The 24,978-nt window shown below is 47.8% G+C and overlaps 1 protein-coding gene across 3 annotated transcripts; it reads left to right on the forward strand.

Annotated features, from left to right (window-relative positions):
• Window positions 1-4,249: 4,249 nt before the first annotated feature.
• On the forward strand, window positions 4,250-18,753 carry KCTD7 (potassium channel tetramerization domain containing 7). 3 transcript variants are annotated; one of them, XM_050783586.1, is made up of 4 exons: window positions 4,250-4,594; window positions 9,008-9,177; window positions 13,982-14,160; window positions 14,584-18,753. In XM_050783586.1, the coding sequence occupies exons 1-4, from the start codon at window positions 4,322-4,324 to the stop codon at window positions 14,958-14,960; spliced, it is 999 nt and encodes a 332-aa protein (XP_050639543.1). In that variant the 5' UTR covers window positions 4,250-4,321; the 3' UTR covers window positions 14,961-18,753. The 3 variants fall into 3 exon arrangements, with proteins under 3 accessions (XP_050639543.1, XP_050639544.1, XP_050639545.1); XM_050783587.1 differs by lacking the exon at window positions 4,250-4,594 and adding an exon at window positions 4,887-5,236; XM_050783588.1 differs by lacking the exon at window positions 4,250-4,594 and adding an exon at window positions 4,887-5,236 and having other exon boundaries at window positions 13,982-14,120.
• Window positions 18,754-24,978: the final 6,225 nt, after the last annotated feature.

Here is a 24,978-nt window from a genome sequence, read left to right on the forward strand (position 1 = left end):
TAGGCAGGTGACTGTACTCCCAGCTACCTGGGGGCTGAGGTGGTAGGATTCCTTGAGCCCATCAGGCAGAGGTTGCAGTGAGCTGAGACTATACCACTGCACTCTAGCCTGGGTGACAGAGTGAGACCCTGTCTCAAAAAAAAAAAATTGATGAGAGGGGAGAATGGGACCTGCAAAAAAGATGGAAAAGAGATGGAGATCAGAGGAGAGCCAGAAGAGGGTTGTGAAATTCAAAGGAGTAAAGTGAAATAGGGCTAGGTGAGGTGGCTCATGCCTGTAATCCCAGAACTTTGGGAGGCTGAGAAGGGCAGATCACCGGAGGTCAAGAGTTCAAGACCAGCCTGGACAACATAGTGAAACCCCATCTCTTCCAAAACTACAAAAACTTAGCCAGGCATAGTGGCACACATTGGTGGTCCAGCTACTTGGGAGGCTGAGGATGGAGGATCTCTTGAACTCAGGGGGTGGAGTTGCAGTGAGCCAAGGTCACGCCACTGTACTCCAGCCTGGGCAACAGAGTGAGACCCCATCTCAAAAAATAAAAACCAACAACAACATAAAAAAACAAAGGAGTGAGATAGGAGGCAGGATTGGACTCTGGAGGTGGAACTCAGACACCACAAAAAATTGTAGACTAGCTAAAACAGGTCTGGGGTGGAAGCAACTTGCCATAAGATACACCCACAAGTGTGCATTGTCAGTTTACCATTGCCATGGCAACACTGCCCCTTTCCACAGCAGCAACCCAACGACCCGCAAGTTACCACCCTCATCCTAGAAATTTATAATATAAACTGCCCCTCCATTTGCATATAATTAAAAGTTGGTATAAATATGAATGCAGAACTGCCTCTGAGCTGCTACTCTGGGCACACTGCTTATGGGGTAGCCCTGCTCTGTAAGGAGCAGTATCTCTGCTGCTGCTGTATGCTGCTGCGTCAATAAAAGTTGCTGTGTAAGCCAGGTGTGGTGGCTCATTCCTGTAATCCCAGCACTCTGGGAGGCTGAGGCAGGTGGATCACCTGAGGTCAGGAGTTTGAGACCAGCCTGGGCAACATGGTGAAACCCTGTCTCTACTAAAATTACAAAAATTAGTCAGGCATTGTGGGATGCACCTGTAATCCCAGCTACTCAGGAGGCTGAGGCAGGAGAATAGCTTGAATCCAGAAGGTGGAGGTTGCAGTGAGCTGAGATCACGCCACTGCACTCCAACCTGGGCAACAGAATGAGTGAGACTCTGTCTCAAAAAAAAAAAAAATTTTTTTTAAAGACAGGGTCTTGCTATGTTGTCCAGGCTGGGCTCAAGCAATCCTCTTGCCTCAGCCTCCTATATAGTTGGGACTACAGGTGTGGGCCACTGCCACTATGCCCAGCTTTCGTTTTTCTTGTTTTTTGTTTTTGGTTTTTTAGAGGTAGGGCCTTGCTCTGTCACTGAGGCTGAAGTGCAGTGGCATAACTGATCGTAATTCACTGCAGTCTTCATCTCCTGGGCTCAGAGATCCTACTGCCTCAGCCTCCTGAATGGCTAGGAGTACAGCCACTCCCCACAACACATGGCTAATTTATCTTTTTTTCTCTTTCTCTAGAGATGTGGTCTCACTATGTTGCCCAGACTGCAGTAATAAGTCAAAAATTTGAGTCCTGGTAATTGTTTTTTGTTTTGTTTTGTTTTGTTTCAGACAGAGTTTTGCTCCTGTTGTGCAGGCTGGAATGCAGTGGCATGACCTTGGCTCACTGTAACCTCCGCCTCCCAGGTTCAAGTGATTCTCATGCCTCAGCCTCCCTAGTAGCTGAGATAACAGGCGCCTGCCACCACACCCAGCTAATTTTTGTATTTTTAGTAGAGATGGAGTTTCACCATCTTGGCCAGGTTGGTTTCGAACTCCTGACCTCATGTGATCGACCACTTCGGCCTCCCATAGTGCTGGGATTATAGGCGTGAGCCACTGTGCGTTACTTAATAAACCAACCTCTACGTCTGCTCAGACTTCCTGTTATGTAAGATAATAAAATTCCTTGGCCGGGCTCAGTGGTTCACGCCTGTAATCCCAGCACTTTGGGAGGCCAAGGCGGGTGGATCATGAGGTCAGGAGATCGAGACCATCCTGGCTAACACAGTGAAACCATGTCTCTAGTAAAAATACAAAAAGAAATTAGCCGAGCGTGGTGGTGGGCGCCTGTTGTCCCAGCTACTCGGGAGGCTGAGGCAGGAGAATGGCGTGAACCCAGGAGGTGAAGGTTGCAGTGAGGCGAGATCGTGCCACTGCACTCCAGCCAGGGTGACACAGCGAGACTCTGTCTCAGAAATAAATAAAAAAATAAAATTAAAATAAAATTCCCTGACTGCTTAAACTACTTTTGGTTGCAGTTTCTTGGTACAGGTGAAACATCCCAACTGGCATAAGGATTGAAAGAGGAAATTTTGTTACAGGTATTTTTGAGAAAGACAAGAGTACAATGGAAGACAAGAGAGGGCCTCATGGGGTCTCCTTTAGGGCAGTGTTACTCAAAGTGTGGTTCATGGACCGGCAGCATCATAATTATCCTGGTATTTGTTAGGAATGCAAATTACCAAGGGCTTCATCCTAGACTGGTCAACTCAGATTCTCTGGCGGTGGGACTGGGCCTCTGTTTGTTTTTTTATTTTTACTTTTTAAGATTACATAGTATTTTACATATTTATGGGGTATCTGTGATATTTTGTTACGTGCACAGGATGTGTAATGATCAAGTCAGAGCATTAGTGGTATCCATCACTTTGGGAATTTACCCATGTTTTGGAAACAATTCAACTCCTCTCTTCTAGATTTTTGTTATTGTTGTTGTTGAAACAGGGTCTCTGTCACCTAGGCTCTGGAATGCAGTGGTGCAATCACAGCTCACTGCAGCTTCGACCTCTGTGGCTCCAGCGATCCTCCTTGCTTTAGCCTCCGAGTAGCTGGGACACAGATGTGAACCACCACACTCTGCGCTATATATATATATATATATATATATATTTTTTTTTTTTTTTTTTTTTTTTTTTTTTTTTTTTTTGCTTTTTGTAGAGGTAGGGTCTAACTATGTTGTCCAGGCTGGTCTCAAACTCCTGGGCTCAAGTTATCCTCCCACCCTGGCTTCACAAAGTGCCTTCCAGCTATTTTGAAATATACAATCCATTGTTGTTAATTATAGTCACTACTCTGCTTTTGAACCATAGAACGTAAACCTTTTTATCTAACTGTATGCCCTTCATTAACCTAAATCTCTTCATTTCTCATCCAACCATTCTCAGCCTCTGGTTTCTTTCTACTCTCTAAATTTATGAGATCGATTGTTTTTTAGCTGCCACAGATGAGAACATGCAATATTTATGTCTTTCTGTGCCTGGCTTATTTCACTTAACATAATGACGTCCATCAACGTTGCGGCAAATGACGTGATTTCATTCCTTTTCATCTGTGCTTAAACAAGGTCTCCCTCCAAGGATTTTGATGCAACTGAAGTTGGAGAAAACACAGACCTAGGACACTCCTACAGCTGTCTAATCTACGACTCAGTTTTCTTTTCTGTCACTACACAGTGAGAAGGAGATGAGGAACTGGGTGTGAAAACGATTTGAAAAGGAGAAGCATGGTTGTGGTGCACGCCTGTGATCCCAGCACTTTGGGAGGCTGATGAGGGAGGATAGCTTGAGGCAAGGAGTTTGAGACCAGCCTGGGCAACATGACAAGACCCCATTTCTTAGAAGAAAAAAAAAATTTTTTTTTTTGAGACGGAATTTTGCTCTTGCTGCTCAGGCTGGAGTGCAGTGGCCGTGATCTCGACTCACTGCAATCTCCATCTCCTGGGTTCAAGCGATTCTCCTGCCTCAGCCTCCCCACTAGCTGGGATTACAAGTGTGTCACCACGCCTGGCTAATTTTGTATTTTTAGTAGAGATGAGGTTTCACCATGTTGGCCAGGCTGGTCTCAGCCTCCTGACCAGAGGTGATCCACCAGCATCGCCTACCAAAGAGCCGGGATTACAGGCGTGAGCCACTGGGCCGGCCAAAATGTAAAAAAATCAGCTGAGTGTGGTGGAGCGAGCCTGTGGTCCCAGGTACTCGGGAGGCTGGGGCGGGAGGATCGCTTGAGCCCAGGGTTTGCAATGAGCTATGGTGGCGCCACTGCACTTCAGCCCGGGCAAGAGCGAGACCCTGTCTTTAAAAAAAAAGAGAAAATGGCTTGAACGGGCTAAGAACCTTGATCCCCAGGAGAGTCCCTGCGCTGAACGGACCTCTGGCGCTGGACTCCGCCTCCCAGCCCAGGAGCATCTTGCGGAAGGGCCTATCTCCATCTCTATGTCACGGTGGAAAAACGGTAACGGTGGGGAGTCACTGTCATTATTCACTGAACTCAAGTGCTCCGATTTGGGGTCTTCTCGTTCGGATTCCTGCGTCAGTGAGTGGGGAAGGACTGGACACCCGGGCGGTGCCCTGCGGCTCCGGGCGGAGCCAGCCGCGGTCGCGGGGCGCAGCCACCTCAGCCCTCCTCCCGCCACATCCTCCAGGAAAGGGTGCTCAGGCCTTCCATTGAGGAGACAAGGACCCGCTGCCCTGGGGACAGACACTCGAGTAAGTCGTGAGCCCTCGTGTGAAGCGATCAGGGATCTACCCTAACGTGGGCGGGAACCGTCCTCACCGCACAAGCGGAGGCGCAGTTATGAGAGCGTAGCGGCCCACCACCGCCGGGTCTCCCGGGGAGGGCGCGCCCGCTGGCCAGAGGACCAATCAGAGCACGGCAGGCTCGCAGGCCGCCCCCCAGGGACCACTCAGGCGCAGGCCGCTGGCGCTGCCTGCTCTTCGACTGGGCGAGCTTCCTGCCAGTCATGGCGGAATCAGAGCGGCGTCGGCCAGTAGCGGGAGGCGGTGGCGTCAGGCCAGCGGCTGGGCGCAAGCGGGTCGGCGTTGACTGAGCCGCCGCCTTCCCGCCTGCGCACTGCCTCTCGGCCCCCTCAGGCCCGCCCGCAGCCGGCCGCGTCATGCCAGGCGCTGCTAGGCGGTAGGGAGTGCCCGGGGCCACCGCCTCCGCCCGCCCGCCCCAAGCCGCGCCCACTGCCCAGAGCCAGAGGGATGGTGGTAGTCACGGGGCGGGAGCCAGACAGCCGTCGCCAGGACGGTGCCATGTCCAGCTCCGACGCCGAAGACGACTTTCTGGAGCCTGCCACGCCGACGGCCACGCAGGCGGGGCACGCATTGCCCCTGCTGCCCCAGGAGGTACCCGGGCGGGCGGCGGGCCGTGGGGGCGTGGGGAGGGGCGCGGGGAAGAAGCGGGCGCCGGGCATAGCTGACCTTGGCAGGTGGGCGGTGCCGCGGTTGGGGGCGGGGCCCGCGGACCTGCGCCCCCCTCCCCCCACCCACCTGCACCTCCCTCGCCCACCTACGCCCCTCCCCCGACCACCTGCACCCCTCCCCACCCACGTTCAACCCGTCAATTGCACCCACTAGATGTGCTTCCCCATTCCCTAGCCCCTCCGCCCAGTACTCTTTGGGGTGATTTACTCCCATCCCCATGTCCCACGTTTACTGAAGATAGGAGGGAGGGTGGGCCGTGGGAGGGGGACCCTGGAGCCCCGAGAGCCGATGGTGTCTGACCAGGCACGGTGGCTCAAGCCTGTAATCCCAACACATTGAGAGGGAGGATCGCTTGAGGGGAGGAGTTGGAGGCCAGCCTGGGCAACATAGCAGGGGCCCCGGCCCTACTACGACTGGAAACACAAAAAAAGGCATTTTGGGTTGGATGAATTTTAGAAAAGAAAAGAAAAAGATGTCTTCTAGAGAATCCAACAGGATGCTGTAGTGGTTGCCCGCACCTAGTCTCCAGCTGCCCAAGGAACAAGGCAAGGAGCTGTCTGCAGATAAGGAGCAGGCCAGTTCATAGATGTAGCTACAGTCACCTGGCATCCCATGGCTTGCACTCACAGGCTGCTGTGCTCTGATGCACTGGGGCTTCCACGGGTCTTAATGTGTGTGATACTATCATGTCAACACCTGAAATGACGCTCGAGACAGGAAAATATACCAGGCATGGTGGCTCACATCTGTAATCTCAGCACTTTGGGATGCTGAGGTGGGAGGATTGCTTGAGGCCAGGAGTTAGAGACTAGCCAGGGCAACAGTGAGATCTTGCCCCTACAAAAGTAAAAATTAGCCAGGCTTGGTGGTGTGTGCCTGTACTCTCAGGTGCTCAGGAAGGTGAGTTGGGAGAATCGCTTGAGCCCTGGTGGTTGAGGCTGCAGTGAGCCGTGATTGTGCCGCTGTAGTCCAGCCTGGGTGTGACACAATAAGACCCTACCTACAAGCAAAAACAAAAAAAGCAAGAGAGGGGAAACGATGCCAGGTGTGGTGGCTTACACTTGTAATCCCAGCATTTTGGGAGGCCAAGGCAGGAGGATTGCTTGAGGCCAGGAGTCTGGGACTGGCTTGGGCAACACAGACTCCATCTCTACAAATAAAAAATAAAGAGGAGGGAAGGTGAAGTGTTACTGGACACCGAAGATGGCTTCTAGGAGGCAGGGACTAAGATAGTGCCAAATCCAGGAGCATGTGGTATGTGGAGTCCCAGGACAATGGATAGAGGCCCTCAACAGGCTGGGCTAGGTGATGATGCTCTTGGGAAGCAGATAGTGTTGTGCTGGGATTGCAAGCTCCATACACACAATGTCATGGGAAAATGAGCAAAAATCTGGAAGTAATCTCTGCAATTGGAAAAAAGTCATTAGTCACAGTGGTGCTATTTTTTTTGTTCACTGTCGTTGGGAAAATGATGTGGTTTGAGGGAAAGAGCACAAGAGCACAGACTGCAGACTAGGGCCCCACCGCCAGCTCCCCCCGCTGATGACATTGTCCCATGTGAGCTCCAAAACTGTTTCCGATGGCTTTTGTCCTCTCTGCTTCAATCCTCTCGTCTCTAATATGGAGCAAACACTTGGATTGGTATGAAGTATCTTTGGAAAAGGTTTAAAGAGCTCCAGAAATGTTCAGTATTATTATTCCAAAATGTTATCTGAGCCCTTGATACACACATAAAATGGTTTTAGAGGACCTACAGAGTAAGCACAAGGCATTTTCATGTCCTACGGGTACAGAAGAGTAACAGTGCATACACACAGAGGTGTAACTCCCTGTCTATTTTGTTCGTTCATTCAGTGAATTTTGGGTCTTTACGTGAGCCAGGCACTGCCCAAGGCCCTGGGTCAGCTTTATTTCATGTATTTGTACCCTATTTTATTTCACAAAGGATTTGAAAGCTGGGAAGGGGACTGTGTAGACAAGCAGACTTTCACTGGAGCAGGAGAGACGTAATATTAAAAAGGACGCATGGCTATAATCCCAGCACTTTGGGAGGCCAAGGCAGGCAGATCACTTGAGGTTAGGAGTTTGAGACCAGCTTGGCCAACATGGTGAAACCCCATCTCTACCACAAATATAAAAATTAGTTGGGTGTGGCCATGCCCACCTGTAGTCCCAGCTACTTTGGAGGCTGGGGCAGCAGAATCTCTTGAACTCAGGAGGCAGAGGTTGCAGGGAACCGAGATCATGCCATTGCACTCCAGCCTGGGCATTGCAGTGAGATTCCGTTTCAAAAAAAAAGATGCATAGGGATAAAATTTGAATTGATCTGGAGGAAGTTTGTGGGAAGATTAAAGAGAACTTAAAATGACCTCACTTCTTTCAAATGCAGTTTGGTAGAAACCACAAGCAGTGCAAAACAGGAAAAACAAAAACAAACAAAAAAAACAACCTTGCATTTTAAGGGAAACCTCGAGCTTCTTAGGGTACATTTATGCCATCATTTTCATGTTCCTCACTCAGCCCTTGCCTCCAGAACCTTAGCTGGACTGGAGACCGTCTCACTTAACAGATTAGGAGAGGAGTAGGTACCTGGAAGTATTCAACACACAACTACTGAGCTCTGCTGTGGGCAGCCCGTGGTTGGTGACCAAGATGCTTTCCTTGTCTTTGGGAAGCTTGAGGTCTAGTGGAGTGAATTGACGGAGGAAAATAATTGGCAATGTATTGTGCTAGGTGCTATTATAGAGGAGAATGTGGCACACGATGAAAGCACAGTCGAAGAATGTGTCAACTCTATCCTGGGGGCAGGTGAGGGACAGTAGAGCAGAAATGCTCACAGATGAGGGGAACTTGAATAGAAATTTCTGGAATGAGTAGATGCCACTAACCTGTATGGTACGTTGGTGTGAATTAGAAAAAGGGCACATAGCAGATCACTCTCATCCAGCTTTTATGCAGTGAACAACCTGTAACACTATATGGGGCCATTTACCTTGCCATATAGACAGAAGAAGAAGGAGAGTGGTAAGAGCGTTTTGGGCACAGAAGACACTGTGAGCAAGAACACTAAGATGGTAAATTCAGGAAGTGAGAGGACACTGAAGGCTTTGAGCTCTAGAGCAGTGATAATGGAGTTGAGGTGAAGAGACCTGATTTAAGAGCTATCAGGGGGCCGGGTGCAGTGGCTCACACCTGTAATCCCAGCACTTTGGGAGGCCAAGGCGGGTGGATCATGAGGTCAGCAGATCGAGACCATCCTAGCTAACACCGTGAAACCCCGTCTGTACTAAAAAAAAGTACAAAAAAAAACAAATACAAAAAATTAACATGGTGGCAGGAGCCTGTAGTCCCAGCTACTTGGGGAGGCTGAGGCAGGAGAATGGCGTGAACCCTGGAGGTAGAGCTTGCAGTGAGCCGAGATCACACCACTGCACTCCAGCCTGGGATACGAGAGCGAAACTCCATCTCAAATAAAAAAAACAGAAGAGCTATCAGGGTTTGAATGGGTAAGACTTGGCAGGTGATGAGGGTGGGGCAGAGGGAAGAGAGAAAAGAAAGTATTCAGATGGACCCCTGGGCTTGAGTGACTGAATGAATGGTGTGGCACCAATCAGACCCGAGGGAGTGAAGATGGAGCAACCCCAGCTCTCAATCCCCGCTGCCTGCCTGAGAGCCCTGGTGATTTCTTTCCAGTTTCCTGAGGTTGTTCCGCTTAACATCGGAGGGGCTCACTTTACTACACGCCTGTCCACACTGCGGTGCTACGAAGACACCATGTTGGCAGCCATGTTCAGTGGGCGGCACTACATCCCCACGGACTCCGAGGGCCGCTACTTCATCGACCGAGATGGCACACACTTTGGGTATGTCTCTCCCTGTACAATCAACTTTGTAGTGCTAGCAAGTGATTAGCCTGGGCTTAAGTATGGGACATTGGTATCTTCCATAGTACCTAGAAGAGGAGATAACATATTGATGAAATTTAATAAATTGGCTTCTTGAAAGAGATCAAATTTTTTTTTTTTTTTTTTTTTTTTTTTTTTTTGCCAAAGGAGACAAAGACAGCCAGAGAAATTCCAAATAACACACACTGGCTGGATGAAATTGCTTCCATCCTAGACAGTTAAACAATTTTTATTTTCAGCTGGGCGTGGTGGCTCTTGCCTGTAATCCCAGCACTTTGGGAGGCTGAGGTAGGTTGATCACTTGAGGCCAGGAGTTCGAGACCAGTTCACTACAGCATGGTGAAACCCCATCTCTACTAAAAATACAAAAATTAACTGGGTGTGGTGGCTCATACCTGTAATCCCAGCTACTTAGGAAGCTGAGGTAGAAGAATCGCTTGAACCCAGGAGGCAGAGGTTGCAGTGACCCGAGATCGCACCTTTGCACCCCAGCCTGGGCGACAGACCGAGATTCCATCTCAAAAAAACAAAACAAAACAAAACAAAATTTCATTTTTATTTATTTATCTAATTATATACACATGCACACACAGACATACACATACACACACACACACATATATGTATATATATGTGTGCTCTGATGCACTGGGGCTTCCACTGGTCTTAATGTGTGTGATACTATCATCATTTTATATATATATAGATAGATAAATGATATAATAAATGATGATATATACTATCATCTTTATATATATATATATAAATAGAGATGGGATCTTGTTGTGTTGCCCAGAGCGGTCTCAAGCTCCTGGCCTTAGGCAATCCTCCTACCTTGGCCCCCCAAAATGCTGGTATTACAGTATTTATTTAATTTTAGGTGCTTTTTTGTTTTTTGAGGGGGCTGTTTTTTTTGGAGATAGGGTCTTGCTATATTGCCCAGGGTGGAATGTAGTGGCTGTTCACCAGTGCCATCGTAGCTTACTGCATCCTTAAACTCCTAGCTCAAGCAGTCTTCTCACCTCAGCCTCCTGAATAGCTGGGACTACAGGCATGCGCCGCCACACCTGGCTATCCTACGCAATATGAGACCAGGAAGTTGTCATCTGTGTGGAGAGGAATAAGTGTAATCCCATGTCGGGGGGTAGTCTAAAACAACTTGGAGAATACCTTTAGATCTGGATTTTGGGGCTCAGCCTTGCCATGGGAAGGAAACGTGTGTACGTGTGTAGCAATGGTTACCAGACTTCTTCAGTAGTTTAAAACAGTAAAAAAAGATGAAAGACTAACCTAGTGTTGTTCTCCTTTAATTTTGACAAGGAAAGTCTTTAAAAAAAAAAAAAAAAAAAACCTCTGTTGTTCCTGTGAGGTAACACTAAAACGTGACAAAACACAATCTCAACAACAGCAAAATAGCAGCCAGGTGCCGTGGCGCTTGCCTGTAGTCACAGCTACTTGTGAGGCAGAGTTGGGAGGATTGGTTGAGCCCAGGAGTTGGAGGCTGCGGCGAGTCGTGATCCCACCACTGTGCTCCAGCCAGGGCAATAGAGTGAGACTGTCTTTTTTTTTTTTTTTTTTTTTGAGTCAGCGTCTTGCTCTGTTGCCCTAGCTGAGTGCAGTGGCGTGAGCATGGCTCACTACAGCCTTGACCTCCCAGGTGCAAGCAGTTCTCCTGTCTCAGTTTCCCAAGTAGCTGGGACTAGAGGTGCACACCACCACGCCTGGCTGAGTTTTGATTTTTTGTATAGATGAGGTTTCACTATGTTGGCCAGGATGTTCTCGAACTCCTGAACTCAAGTGATCCTCCTGCCTCAGACTCCCAAAGTGCTGGGATTACAGGCCGTGCCCGGCCGAGACTCTGTCTCTGAAAAAAGAAAACAAAACCTTTCCCAAGAAAGGAGTTCTGACAGTCTTACACATAAACAATTTAAAGACTTTATATCTCAGGTTCCATGTTTGTGAAATGAGAAATAATTATAGCTGCTGCACAGGCTTGTCAATGAGGATTATATAAAGAGCCTTGGTATGACCCCTAGCCATGTCCTTTTCAGAGTACGTGACTGGAACTCTTAGCTCTTTCAGTCTGACATTGGAGATGACTAGAGACCTTGAACCAAGTGTCCGGGAGGCAGAAACTCTCCAACCACTGCATCTCTGTGCTGGCCTCCAAGTAGGATTGCCCACACTGTGGGAAAGATCATTTTTATTCTCAGAAAGGAGCCCTTGGTCAGATAACTTGCTTGGAAGCATCTGGGTTTCCCCAGTGGGTTATCAGCTGCCTCCAATGCTGAGAAAACAAAGTGTCACATCGCTCTGCAGAACTATAAAAAGATATTTGTTTGCAGGCTGTTTGGGGAAGGAAAGTGCCGGCTCCAGCTGGCAGCTCCCACAATACCCTTAGCTGGGCCTTACCCCAGGGTTTTGTTTTTCAGAGCTCACCAAGGTTTGCTGAAGATTTAGAAGGGATTTTGGGGAGGGGGGTCTGGGTTTGACTTGAGGTGGATGTGCCCACGCCCAGGTGGCCACAGTTAGAGAGTGACAGCGCCAGGCAAGGGCATGGCAGAAAGCAGGAGATGGCAACATTCATACTTTGGCTGATGAGTTCCTGTGACCTATGATTCATCAGCAGCAGATGAAGTTGTTGAATGACTCAGATAAAATAGGGGGTTCAGGGCATTTCGTAGGGTGCATTTCTTGCTATACAGCTTATGCACCCCTAGCATCCACCATGAAGGCCGCTTGGGCCTCCACCTGGGGTTGTTCCCCATTGTCATCAGCTTGCCACACTCTGGTCCAAATGCTTCTGCTGAAGCTGGACCATGGTGGATGTGGGTGTAGAGTCAGCCATGGCTGGATCTGAGCCTCTGGCAGCGGTGGCTACTTGAGCAAGCATGTTTCTGAACCTGGCTGGGCCCCACTTGAGCCTCATTTATGACATAGGGATAAGATAGCACACACCCCCAATGTCATTGAGAGGATTACATGGGATAACCCATGAATAGTGGCTGGCACCGAGTAATACTTAGCGAGTGTTAGCTGGTGTTGTATTAGGTCATAGACTAAGCTATTATTGAGGTAGTAGCATAATCTTGGGGTTTACTTACTCTCTTCCACACGTACCAGTGATGTATCTGATTACTCTTAGCACTAAATAATCTGAAAAGTTGGTGGCTTGCACCTGTGGTCCCAGCTATTCGGGAGGCTGAGGCAAGAGGACTGCTTGAGCCTAGGAGTTAGAGGCTGCCTTGAGCTACGATTGCACCACTGCCCTCCAGCCTGGGTGACAGAACAAGACCCTATCTCTTAAAAAAGAAGAAAAGAAAATCTGAAAAGTGAATTAGAAGGACAGAATTTTTATTTTAAGAAAATACAATATGTGATTTTATTCAGCCCTGGAACTGTTCTTTCAGACATTATGTTTAGGCATTTTACCTGCTCTGCATAGCTACAGAATAATACTAGTGGCAAGGATGGGGAACACCTAGAACTCTTCTGCATTGCTGGTGGGAATGTAAAATGCTGCAACCACTTTGTTAACCACGTGCTTACCCTATGACCGAACAATTCTACTCCTGATACTTACTCAAAAGAAATTTGTGCTTGTGTCCACTAAAGGTTTTTTTATTTTGAGATGGAGTCTCACTCTGTAACCCAGACTGGAGTGCTGTAGCATGATCTCAGCTCACTGCAACCTCCGCTTCCCAGGTTCAAGCAGTTCCCCTGCCTCAGCCTCCTGAGTAGCTGGGATTACAGACGCCCACCACCATACCTGGCTAATTTTTGTATTTTTAGTAGAGATGGAGTTTCACCATTTTGGCCAGGCTGGTCTCAAACTCCTGAGCTCAGGTGATCCACCCACCTCGGCCTCCCAAAGTGCTGGGATCACAGGTGTGAGCCACCGTGCCTGGCCTAAAGGTCTAATATAGGAATGTTTATCCCAGCTTTACTCATAATAGCCAAAAACTGGGAACAACCCAAATGTCCATCAAAGAGACAACAGGGTAAATAAATTATACCATATTCATGCAAAGGTATACTTACATAATAAATAATAATAATAACAAACTACCGGTTTGTTTTTATTTATTTGGTGGATAAATTTCAAAAACATTATGTTAAAGGAAAGAAGCCAGGTACGAAAGAGAACATACTGCATAATTCTATTTATATGTATTTCAAGAAAAGGCAAAACTCATCTTTACTGATCGAAGGAGAAGTTAGAGTGGTTCCTTCCGTAGGGATTAACTGGGAAGTGGCATGAGAAACCTTAAGGAATGGAAATGTTTCATCTTGATCTAGGTGTGGTTGGATGGGTATATTCATACTTAAAAAAAATTGAACTGTACAGTTAATATTTGTACATTTATTGAATATTTCACCTCAATTCTAAAACAAATGTATATAAAGGGCTAGATGTCCTATCTTCCCATTATACTTACATATGCCTAATAATACCTAATATTATACCTAATAATAGTAATTATAGTTGCTTACTGATAAGAACAACTGGTAACACTTATTGAGGCTCTACTCTGTGCCAGGAATTTTCTAATCTTTCTAATCACTTAATTCCTAATACATCATGAGGTTTTATTGTTTTCTCCAATTTTACAGACAGGGAAACTGAAGCATGGAGAGGTTAGGTTCATTTACCCAGTGTAACACAGCTGGCAGTCTAGTTTTAGACTTTGTCCAATGCACTGTATGGCACTGCCCAGGAGCATTAGCGCCTTGTCACCGACCCTCTTTCCTTCCTGCTCAGAGATGTGCTGAATTTCCTGCGCTCAGGGGACCTCCCACCCAGGGAGCGTGTTCGAGCTGTGTACAAAGAGGCCCAGTACTATGCCATCGGGCCCCTCCTGGAGCAGCTGGAGAACATGCAGCCACTGAAGGGCGAGAAGGTGCGCCAAGCGTTTCTGGGACTCATGCCCTATTACAAAGGTGAGGGTCAGCTGCCCAGGATGGTGGGTATGTGGGAGGCGGTCTGCAAGGCATCTGTGAGTGTTTAGGTCTCCATCACGACACCGGGGGCAGCGTTCATCCAGATTTCTCAAGATGGGAGGGAGTGTCGTCCCCTCCCAGTCACACTGGGGAGATTCCAGTTAAGGTGGTCCTACCTGGCCTGTGACAGTCAGCAAATTGTGTTTCAGAAGGACAACCCTCGTCCCATTGGCTCTCCTTTGCTGTAGAGAACCATGACCCTTGTTTCAGTTTGTGCCCTTCGTTGGCCCCCTGAATCCTTTCCCCGAGAAATCTGTCTTTCCCCTCCTGCATCCTCCATCTTCAGGACTGTTTCTCTGTGCATCTCTGCCGCCCTGTCCTGCCCCTTCACCCCAGTGATAGGTGTTGTGTTCATCCTCATAGACCACTTGGAGCGGATTGTGGAGATCGCCCGGCTGCGTGCGGTCCAGCGGAAGGCCCGCTTTGCCAAGCTCAAGGTCTGTGTCTTCAAGGAGGAGATGCCCATCACCCCGTATGAGTGTCCGCTCCTCAACTCCCTGCGCTTTGAGCGGAGTGAGAGTGACGGGCAGCTTTTTGAGCACCACTGTGAAGTGGATGTGTCTTTTGGGCCCTGGGAGGCTGTGGCTGATGTTTATGACCTGTTGCACTGCCTGGTCACGGACCTCTCGGCCCAGGGCCTCACCGTGGACCACCAGTGCATCGGGGTGTGTGACAAGCACCTCGTGAACCACTACTACTGCAAGCGCCCCATCTATGAGTTCAAGATCACATGGTGGTGAGTAGCCTTGGTAGGCAAGAGTCCCATCAGGGAGGATGTCCACCACACTTGGTGGCTGTGGGAGTAAGATCCCTGAAGGGGCTGCTGACTGCCCCAGAATCTGCCGAGGTGAGGACCGAGTCCTGAGGCACAGCTCCCAGGGGACAGAGGTGTAGCCCCACTCTCCCTGACTGCACCTCAGGGTTGGGCTCAGGGCTTGCAGCCTGCAGGCACTCCGGCCAGCGCTCACCTGGCCTTTCCTCAAGGCATGGTAGTCTTTCCTTGAGGCTGATAGCTAGGGCTTGAGCAGGAAGTCCCAAGAAGTTTCGTCACCTTCTTGACCTTGCAAGAGAGTTTCTGCCCATTTTAGAGCCACATTATCAAATCGATGAGGCCTAATCACTTCCTCGACCCTGTTCAAGCGTCCCTCCCTTGTGCTTAGTGTATTGTGTGAACACGGAACATGATGGGGGATTTACCTGACCAGCCACCCCGTAGCCCCTGGCTGAAGAAGAAAGAGCATCTTCTGTCCCACTGCACCCCTTCTCCTCCAAGAATAGTTGCCCACTTTCCTAAAATGTGGAAAGACTTCTCTTTTCCTTCCGGAACATGTTATTCACCACCTTTTGGAGATTTAACCATAGCTGCCAAAGCTATGCACCCAGTTGGCCTTAGAAAACCACAATGTTTACAGCCCTGTCTTAGGGCCACAGCTTCTCCTATCTTCCACCACCCTCCTTGCTTGCAGGGTTGTCTTCTCACAGGGCTGGAATGCAAATTTCAGAGGCTTCTTTTGAAGATTCCCCAAGTCAAGCAGGCAAGATGCCTAGATCTTCTGTTATGTTTGACATGTAACATCCTTTTTAGAGGCTCAGAACACCTCCTTGGCTGCTATCTCATGTGTTAGAATCCAATTTGTGGTGAACCTCTTTGGAAGGGGCCCCCTCTTTAAACCTTGTTGCTCTGTCCTGGTAACATTCTCCTAGGAGAGCATGTCTTCTGAGAAGGTAAAGGAAGGGCTGGGTGAGACACACAGCTATCCTAGGAGCCGTAGGAAGACAGAGAAAACTTCCCTTTTGTTTTATTCCTCCCTCCTCTATTTTTGTCTTACTTCTCTATATTTTGTTTTACTCCTCACTCCTCTATATTTTGTTTTACTTACTCCTCTATTTCAGAAATTGAAAAAGATCCCCAAGGATCTGTTACTACTGCATTTCCTTCTTGCTCTGTCTACAGCCTGGGCCAACTAGTCAGGGTCTGGACATGCATCTCCTAAAGGAAGAACTGTGTAGCACCACTGATCACAATGTAACATTTCCATGCTGCATTAAGGGCGTCTCTCTGTAATCATGACCGTACCTGTCTCTTCCTGGGTATTCCTGAAGGGAGATTTTTTTTTTTAATGTGTGAAGAATTGATGTGAGCCAGGAACATGTCTGTAGTCCCAGCTACTTGGGCACACGCCTGTAGTCCAGGCTACTCAGGCACACACCTGTAGTACCCGCTACTCCAGAGGCTGAGGCAGGAGGATCACTTGAGCCCAGGAGATGAAGACTGTAGTGTACTATGATCATGCCTATGGCTAGCCACTATGCTCCAGCCTGGGCAACACCATCGTTAAAATAAATAAATAAAGGAATTGGGGAGGACAACCTCCCTGGTCCCAGACTTACAGGACCAGATAGATGAGATGGCTATAGGGGGAGCTGAAGTCTCTGTTCATATGAGGAAAAGAAGACCAAGCCCTGGGACTTTGGTTGAATTCCTCCGTGGGGCTGGAAGGCAGTGACCTCCTGTTCCCTCTGTGTAAACAAAGATTCCAGGGCATGGTTGTGCACTCCTGTTGTTCTCTTTTAGAGGTGGAAAAGAGGTGAATACTGAGATCTAAGAGGAAAGAACAGTCATTCATGTTCTGAGATATGGGCTCTCTCTATTGTTCTCATATACAAAGGGATAGTCGCTTTTTTGGAGCTGATGTCCCTGCTTGGAGGTTAGCCCAAAAACATGGCTCTTGAATTGTTCTAAGAGAAAAGTCTTTGATTTCGGTTCTTCTGATTGGTGTTACCTACTGCCTAATATGTGTTCATTTTTTGACAGAGAGGCAGACTATTGATAAAGTCTGTGTGAACAGAGAGCAGTTCATTAAGCCCAGTGCTTTCAGTAATGTGGCCTTGACCCTTTCTGCTACCCGCCATCCCACGGAGCATCGCAGGGCTTGGTTATTTAGAGTCCATACATGCAAGCCAGGGAGAAACTTGTTTGCTCAAATGCAGGTTTGCTCAAAAACAGGTCCTGAAGGCTGGCTTAGGGTTACAGGGATGCTGGGTAAGAACACTTCTTGTGGCTCTCGCTGGAGAAACCCCTGTTTCTCTGACTCCCTTTGTGATCCTCACAATAATGTCTTCTGTGCCACTGTAGGACACAAGGCTCTGGCCAGTAGAGAAGACAGAGAGGTGACACTGGGCAGCAAGCTGAGAGCTCTTTCTAAATAGAGTGAACGAATTCAGTGGTCTAGTTTCTCCATTCTCTGATGAGAAACCGAGGCCAGGCTAAAAAGTGAATTAGATGTGGTGGATTGTGCTAATGGCCTCCAAATAAAGGGGTTATCCCTGTGGAAGTGATTTCTCCCCATTTGATCCCTTTTCAACTCTGAATGGCCAGGCCCAGAGCAGAAGAAGGGTTGGGTCTGGAAGGAAGGCTCCAAAGGTTGAAAGCTTCTCCCTGATCAGAAGGAAGTGCATCTTTATAGAATTGTTGTGTGTAATGTCAGTAAATCCCTCTCGCTTGACAAGGAACTGGATTCATCTTGCCTTGAGACAGGCCAGTAGTTATCAGTGAGTCAAACCAAAGTGAAAGTTTCAGGAGATGGGACCACATGGTGAAATGCTCGCCATAATAAAATTCCTTAAAGATAAAAAAGCTAATGTTATAGCAATGAAAAAGACTGAAGCAAAACCACACTGAAACACATCCCATTCCAGGGGAGGAATTCTTTGCGTAACACTCTAAATCAAAGGAAGGAATTGTCACCTTCCTTATTCTACCTCTGCCTTGTTCACCAGGCTGCCCAGTGCTTACCATGCAGAAAGCAGTCAGCTGTACTCTGGAAGTTTCTGTTCTTTCCTGGGGCTTAGGATATTCTGGGAACTGTCTGAGCCTTGTGCTTCAGGCTTATCAGGTGATATAATCTTCCTGTTCTGGGTTGCTTGCTGGAGGACTAGGAAGTGACATTTATAAGACACAGGCGGCGTGAGCATCCATGTGTGGTCTTGGTCTAAACCAGCTCTTGAACAGGTTAAAGCAAACAGCAATAACAAAACAAAAACTACCCACACTGAGCATTTTGATCCCAGTAATATTTCAAATATTGTCCTTCTGCATATGTTCTATCCATATTTGATTCCAATATACATTATTAAGCTTTCTTGGGTACTATTTTTCTGGGGCTCTTGCATGAAGGTGGTGCCTGTCTCATGATCCTTAAAAGAGAGAGGCTTTTTTCATCCAAAGCTGGAGTGTTGGGAACTGGGGTGGGAGAGGCACTTTTTGGAATTCTGAGGGAATCATGTCTGTGTATATACGTATTGAGTGGGAAGGATGGGGGTTGGCAGGGGTTGAGGGAGGTGGGAACAAACAGTGGGTATGGGAACAGGCAGTCACCTCGAGTCACCTGGGTCCGTCGTCGTCCTTCTGTACGGTGTTGGGTTTATGTACACAGTATAACACTTCCTGTGTGAGTTCATGTACCTGTCTGTGAGTGCTTTGGTGTATGGAGCCTCAGTACACTCCAAGGGCATTAAAGTCAAGAACTAGAACCTGCGTGCTGCGCCTTTCTTTTTTAGAGATGTGCGCTCATCCCTTCTCTGACCCCCACTTTGTCAGCAAATATTTTTTATTTCTGCTTAAAATGTGGTATGTTTGGGGATGCTCCACACAACAAGACAGGCTTTTCCCTGAGACCAGCAACTGAACTTCTGCCCTGAAAGGGAGGTGGGCCTCTTGAGGACCCTTCTGGAGTTACTCTAGACTTGTCTCTGTTTCAGGTAGGCAAGCGCCCACCTCAGCCTAGGCAAAATCTCTGTCCTCTTCTGTTGGGAGTTCTCCAAGGAAAGAAGAGACTATAGGTGCAGTCACGTGTGTGGCTCACAACCATGTCAGGTAGTTCTAAAATAAATTCTTCCTGTCATATCACCACTTCCTTTTCAACAGGGAAATAAGTGCTCTAAATTTATGTGAGCCTCAGTAGTTAAGACCCTTCCTTGGCTGGGCATGGTGGCTCATGCCTGTGATCCCAGCACTTTGGGAGGCTGAGGTGGGCGGATCACAGGGTCAGGAGATTGAGACCATCCTGGCTAACACAGTGAAACCCCGTCTCTACTAAAAAAAATACAAAAAATTAGCCGGGCGTGGTGGTGGGCCCCTGTAATCCTGGTTACTTGGGAGACTGAGGCAGGAGAATGGTGTGAACCCAGGAGGCGGAGCTTGCAGTGAGCCGAGATCGCGCCACTACACTCCAGCCTGGGCGACAGAGCAAGACTCCATCTCAAAAAAAAAAAAAAAAACACAAAAACCCTTCCTTAAAGAAAATGGACATAAGTTGCCCTTCCTTTGAAAGCAGAGCTTGACACCTTCCTGGCTAATGAGCATCCTCATCAAGATGCCCTTTGGAGTCACATCATGGATTAACCCAGAAAGGTGAGTTCTGAAGCTCCGAGTAGCTTCATACCCTCCAATTGCTTCCCCTAAATCTGATTATTCTGGATTTTAAATAAAAACACTGCATCATCTCTGCCAAATATATTCCCTGACCTAATTACTGAGCACAGTCACATAGTAATAGTACACTAACAATACAGGCTGGAAACTGAAGCTCATAGAGGTACAGTTTCCCCGAGAGTGCAGAGCTAGTAAGTGGAAGAGTCAGCATCCAAACCCAGAGCCCCTTTCTGAAATCCTCAGGGTTGTTCAACAGCATGATCCTCCCTTCCTCTTGAAAGATAAGTATCCTCCTTCTGAGGTTCAGGGCTTGACTCTGCGTGACCTGTGAAGATTTGGAAAGCACATATCTAGGACAAGTATTAGAAAGTCTTCGGCCGGGCACGGTGGCTCAAGCCTGTAATCCCAGCACTTTGGGAGGCCGAGATGGGCGGATCACGAGGTCAGGAGATCGAGACCATCCTGGCTAACACGGTGAAACCCCGTCTCTACTAAAAAATACAAAAAACTAACCAGGCGAGGTGGCGGGCGCCTGTAGTCCCAGCTACTCAGGAGGCTGAAGCAGGAGAATGGCCTAAACCCGGGAGGCGGAGCTTGCAGTGAGCTGAGATCCGGCCACTGCACTCCAGCCTGGGCGACAGAGCGAGACTCTGTCTCAAAAAAAAAAAAAAAGAAAAAGAAAGTCTTCATACTTCAGGAAAGGATTCTAGGAAGAAAGGAAAAAAAATCTCCCATAGATGTTGTATTAGTCCATTTTCACACTGCTGTAAAGAACTACCTGAGACTGGATAATTTATGAAGAAAAGAGGTTTAATTGACCCACAGTTTGCATGGCTGGGAGGCCTTGGGAAACTTATAATCATGGCAGAAGGCGAAGGAGAAGCAAGGCACGTCTTACATGGTAGCAGGAGAAAGTGGGGAGGCCAGGTGTGGTGGCTGATGCCTGTATAATCCCAGTACTTTGGGAGGCCGAGGCAGGCAGATCACAAAGTCAAGAGATTGAGACCATCCTGGCCAACATGGTGAAACCCCATCTCTACTAAAAAGCAAAATACAGAAAAATTAGCTGGGCATGGTGGCATGCACCTGTAGTCCCAGCTACTCGGGAGGCTGAGGCAGGAGAATTGCTTGAACTCAGGAGGCAGAGGTTGCAATGAGCCGAGATCACGCTACTGCACTCCAACCTGGAAACAGAGTAAGACTCCATCTCAAAAAAAAAAGAGATTGGGGAAATGCACTTTTAAACCATCAGAGCTCATGAAAACTCACTATCACAAGAACAGCATAGGGAAAATCTACCTCCATGATCCAATCACCTCCCTCCAGGTCCCTCCCCTGACAAGTGGGGATTACAGTTCAACATGAGATTTGGGTGGGGACACAGAGCCAAACCATATCAAATGTGTAGCCCTTAAGTAGTCCCTGTGTTAAGGGGGTAGATGGGGCTCCCAATTTACTGACCTGAGTGAGGGACACATATCCACTAGGTGAAGGAGGCCCTGCTCACAGGGTGATGAATGGAGTATGACAGAGTAGGTGAGTCATGGCTCCTTGGCTGGACCCCAGGAGTGGGACGATCTGGAACCATCTGAGTTAATGAGACTCCTGAAGCCCTGCAGGTGTCCCTGCATAGACAAGCTGTATAGCCTACTTCCGAAATCAGAAGCGTAACAGAATGGGAGGCTCCTTAGTGTAGTTCAGGGGATGCCGTGTGCCTGGCTTGGGACTCGTGGCCCTTGGACTCAGATCTCTATACTGCCAAGTGTCCCTTCATCATTCTTGTGTAGATGACCTCTTCACTAGTTTTACTTAATTTTGGTTTGTTGAACTTACAGCATGTTCCCTTAGCTTTTATTTACTTACCTTTAGCTTTCTTTTAATTCCTTACCATTTTGTTTTTCCTATCATGTACTGTAGCTTAATTTCCCTGTTTTTTAAACATAATTTTAAAATTTATTTATTTATTTATTTATTATTATTTTGGAGACAGTCTTGCTCTGTTGCCCAGGCTGGAGTGCAGTGGTTCAATCTCAGCTCACTACATCCTCCGCCAGCTGGGTTCAAGCGATCCTCCTTCGTCAGCCTCCCAAGTAGCTGGGATTACAGACGCGCCACCACGCCCGGCTAATTTTTGTATTTTTAGTAGAGATGGGGTTTCACCATATTAGCCAGACTGGTCTCGAACTCCTGAACTCAGGTGATCTGCCCGCCTTGACCACCCAAAGTACTGGGAGTACAGGCATAAGCCCCCACGCCAGCCTAGTAGTTTTTGTTCTGAGCAAGAATAGTTATGTGCTTTTCTTTTCCCTTCCCCAGTCATGTCTACAGTGATCTTATTTATTAGCTGTGAACTTAGGTACCTCATTTTTTCTCAGGTGAATACCTGTTTCTAATATCTAAATGCAAAGGAAGACTGACAGTATTACTATAGAATTCATAGATGTGCATTATCTAGGTAGATTTAAAGGACAGAATTTTGTGTCTTCTTCCAAAATGCACCCCCGACTCTCCATCACACCACACACACACACACACACACACACACACACACAAATAAACAGAGCAGCCTTAGGAAGAGGGCAGTACAATTCCTGGACTGCAGAGGATGTCTTCCCTCACACACTTGTTTCTCCTGAGGAATGACATGATCTGGAGATCCTAGGTGTCCCCCTTCTCCAACCACTTGACACCAGGTGGACACAGAGCTATTGTACACCAGGAGAAGATCCAGTCAACTGTGGGAAAGACTGAACCATCCAGAAACACTCCATAACGGGGGTCTGTCATCAGATTATGATGTACCTTTTCTAGCCACTTCTGGCCTCTATGTCAACCTTATTCACCCCTCAACAAATATGACTTCTAGAGGATTCTCTCTTTTTTTTGAGACGGAGTCTCGCTCTGTCACCCAGGCTGGAATGCAGTGGTGCAATCTTGGCTGACTGCAACCCCTGCATCCCGGGTTCAAGCAATTCCCTGCCTCAGACTCCTAAATAACTGGGATTACAGGCGCTCGCCACCACACTTGGATAATTTTTGTGTTTTTAGTAGAGACGGAGTTTCACCATCTTGGCCAGGCTGGTCTTGAACTCCTGACCTTGTGATCCACCCACCTCAGCCACCCAAAGTGCTGGGATTACAGGCATGAGCCACCGCACTCGGCCAGGATTCTCTTAATAATACAGACTCTCATTTCTTCCCCGTATCATATGATCCTTTCAGATGGCCCAGCCCCAGTAGATTTTCGGAATGGAGGTATCCATACTTTTCTCTGTCATTATTAAAATCAAGAAATAGAATCACATAGCAACACAAAACTTGGAGCTTGACCCTCATTAAAAGAGACCTACAGGTTCAGAGTCCAATTGAAGAAATCTTTATATCTTCAGTATTTTTGTAAAGAGGTCCGGGTGGTATCATGAGTAGGCTTAAGTCCCTCCAATGTGTATGAACGTTTATAAATGCCTTGGGTATCCAGTGTCTCAACACAGCATCTTCATCACCAACCATACCTCAGCTGACTCTGCCCCAAGGGCCCACCTGTGTGTGCACATGTTGCAGGTGTTTACTGTCCCTCTCACCATGTCCTCTCCACCTCTCCCCTCTGTAACTGTCCTGTCTTTGGCATTTAAAAGCTGATTGGCCACTTCTGGCCATGCCTCATCTGGTACCTGCTAGCCAACCATGACAGTGATGCCATACCCAGGACTGTCTGCTTCTTATTCTCAGGCAGGTAGGTGCTCTCAGCACTGATGTCCCTTGCTTTCCAAGTCAGCTTTTACACCTGGCCTGCTAGGCACTGGAGAGCATTTTCAGTCTCCATAGCAGCAGCAGCAGCAGCAGCAGCAGCAGAGGATCCTGCAGGCTCTATGTCCACCTAAGTTAAGGTAAGGTGGATACACATCCTGGAAGCTCTGCATCTACCTCCACAACAGCTGGAGAGGATGCCTGTAGGATCCCACTGAGCAGACATACTAGTTTCACCTTCTGTACCAGAAAGGAAGAATCTAATTATTTCGCCTGGCCAGGCATGGTGGTTCACACCTGTAATCCTATAGCACTTTGAGAGGCAGAGGCAAGAGGATTGCCTGAGGCCAGGAGTCCAGGACCAGCCTGGGCGACATAGCAAGATCCTGTGTCTAAAAAAGCAAAATTCAAAAACATAAGCCAGGCATGGTGGCCTGCACCTGCAGTCCCAGGTACTTGGGAGCCTGAGGTGGGAGGTTCACTTGAGCTCATGAGGTTGAGGTTGCAGTGAGCCATGATTGCACTGCTGCAGTCCAGCCTCAGTGACAGAGCAAGACCCTGTCTCTAAAATAAAAAGTAAAATAAGTAAATATTTTGCTTGGAAACTGAGTTCACCACGAGTTTCTTAACAAAAATATGAACTTCACTAATGAGCTGACCACATCGCTATTAGATGCAATGAAGGTGGCATTATTCACTCAGCACTCCCAGGAGTCAAGGCAGAATGTAATTGCTTCCAGACATATTCAGGGGATATTCCACCCAATTATCTAATTTTATTCTTCAAAGGCGGCTGTATCTGGAAACTCCCATTGGTCCAGAGAGGCAGAACAATGAGAGGAAATCCCCTGTCCAGTTACCTGCAGGAATATTCCACCACTTCCATGGGCTAGAGGATTCCATTGAGATGGAGTTTACGACTTGATTTTGAACACCTGTCAGCACTGTTCTCTGTTTGCATGGCAATTCTGACCCTTTTATGGCAAAAACACCCCCGGGACAACCTGGATTTGTGGATTGAGATCCAAAGGTAGAATTTCCAGACAGTCCAACCAAGGTATCAAGTGATGTTTCCAGAGTGGAAGGCTCTCACCGTGTCCCAGGATTTGTGGGGTTTATAAGCAGTACTGGCCATTTGTGACTCTGTTTTTTACCTAATCATTCTGTCTTTTTAGGACATGGTTTACCAGATCCCTGGCTAAGGATCCAACATTCCAATAGCTGAAAACCCTGGATATCTTTTCTCCCAGCCTGCCTTACCCAAGACACACTTGAACCCCTCAGTAAGGCTATACAGAGCGCCATGAGCAGGGGCAGCCTCTCCCTTGTTTCTACAGCTCCATGATGAGGGGTTGGCTGAGGCCAGCAGTCCTCGTAGGTGTGACAGTTGCAATATAATCAGCAGTTTCAAGATCTAGAGGCACCTTTTGAAAGAACCCCTTCAGGGATATCTATCCACAGCAGCCTGGAGCAGCCAAGGTGAACCTGAGATTTTGACCCACACAATAAGGAGGGGCCATTCCTTTTCAAATATTTTGACTTCAGAAGACACTTCATTACCTATGCAAATATTGAGA

Source organism: Macaca thibetana, chromosome 3 (genome assembly GCF_024542745.1).
Source record: "Macaca thibetana thibetana isolate TM-01 chromosome 3, ASM2454274v1, whole genome shotgun sequence".
Lineage (NCBI taxonomy): Eukaryota > Metazoa > Chordata > Mammalia > Primates > Cercopithecidae > Macaca > Macaca thibetana.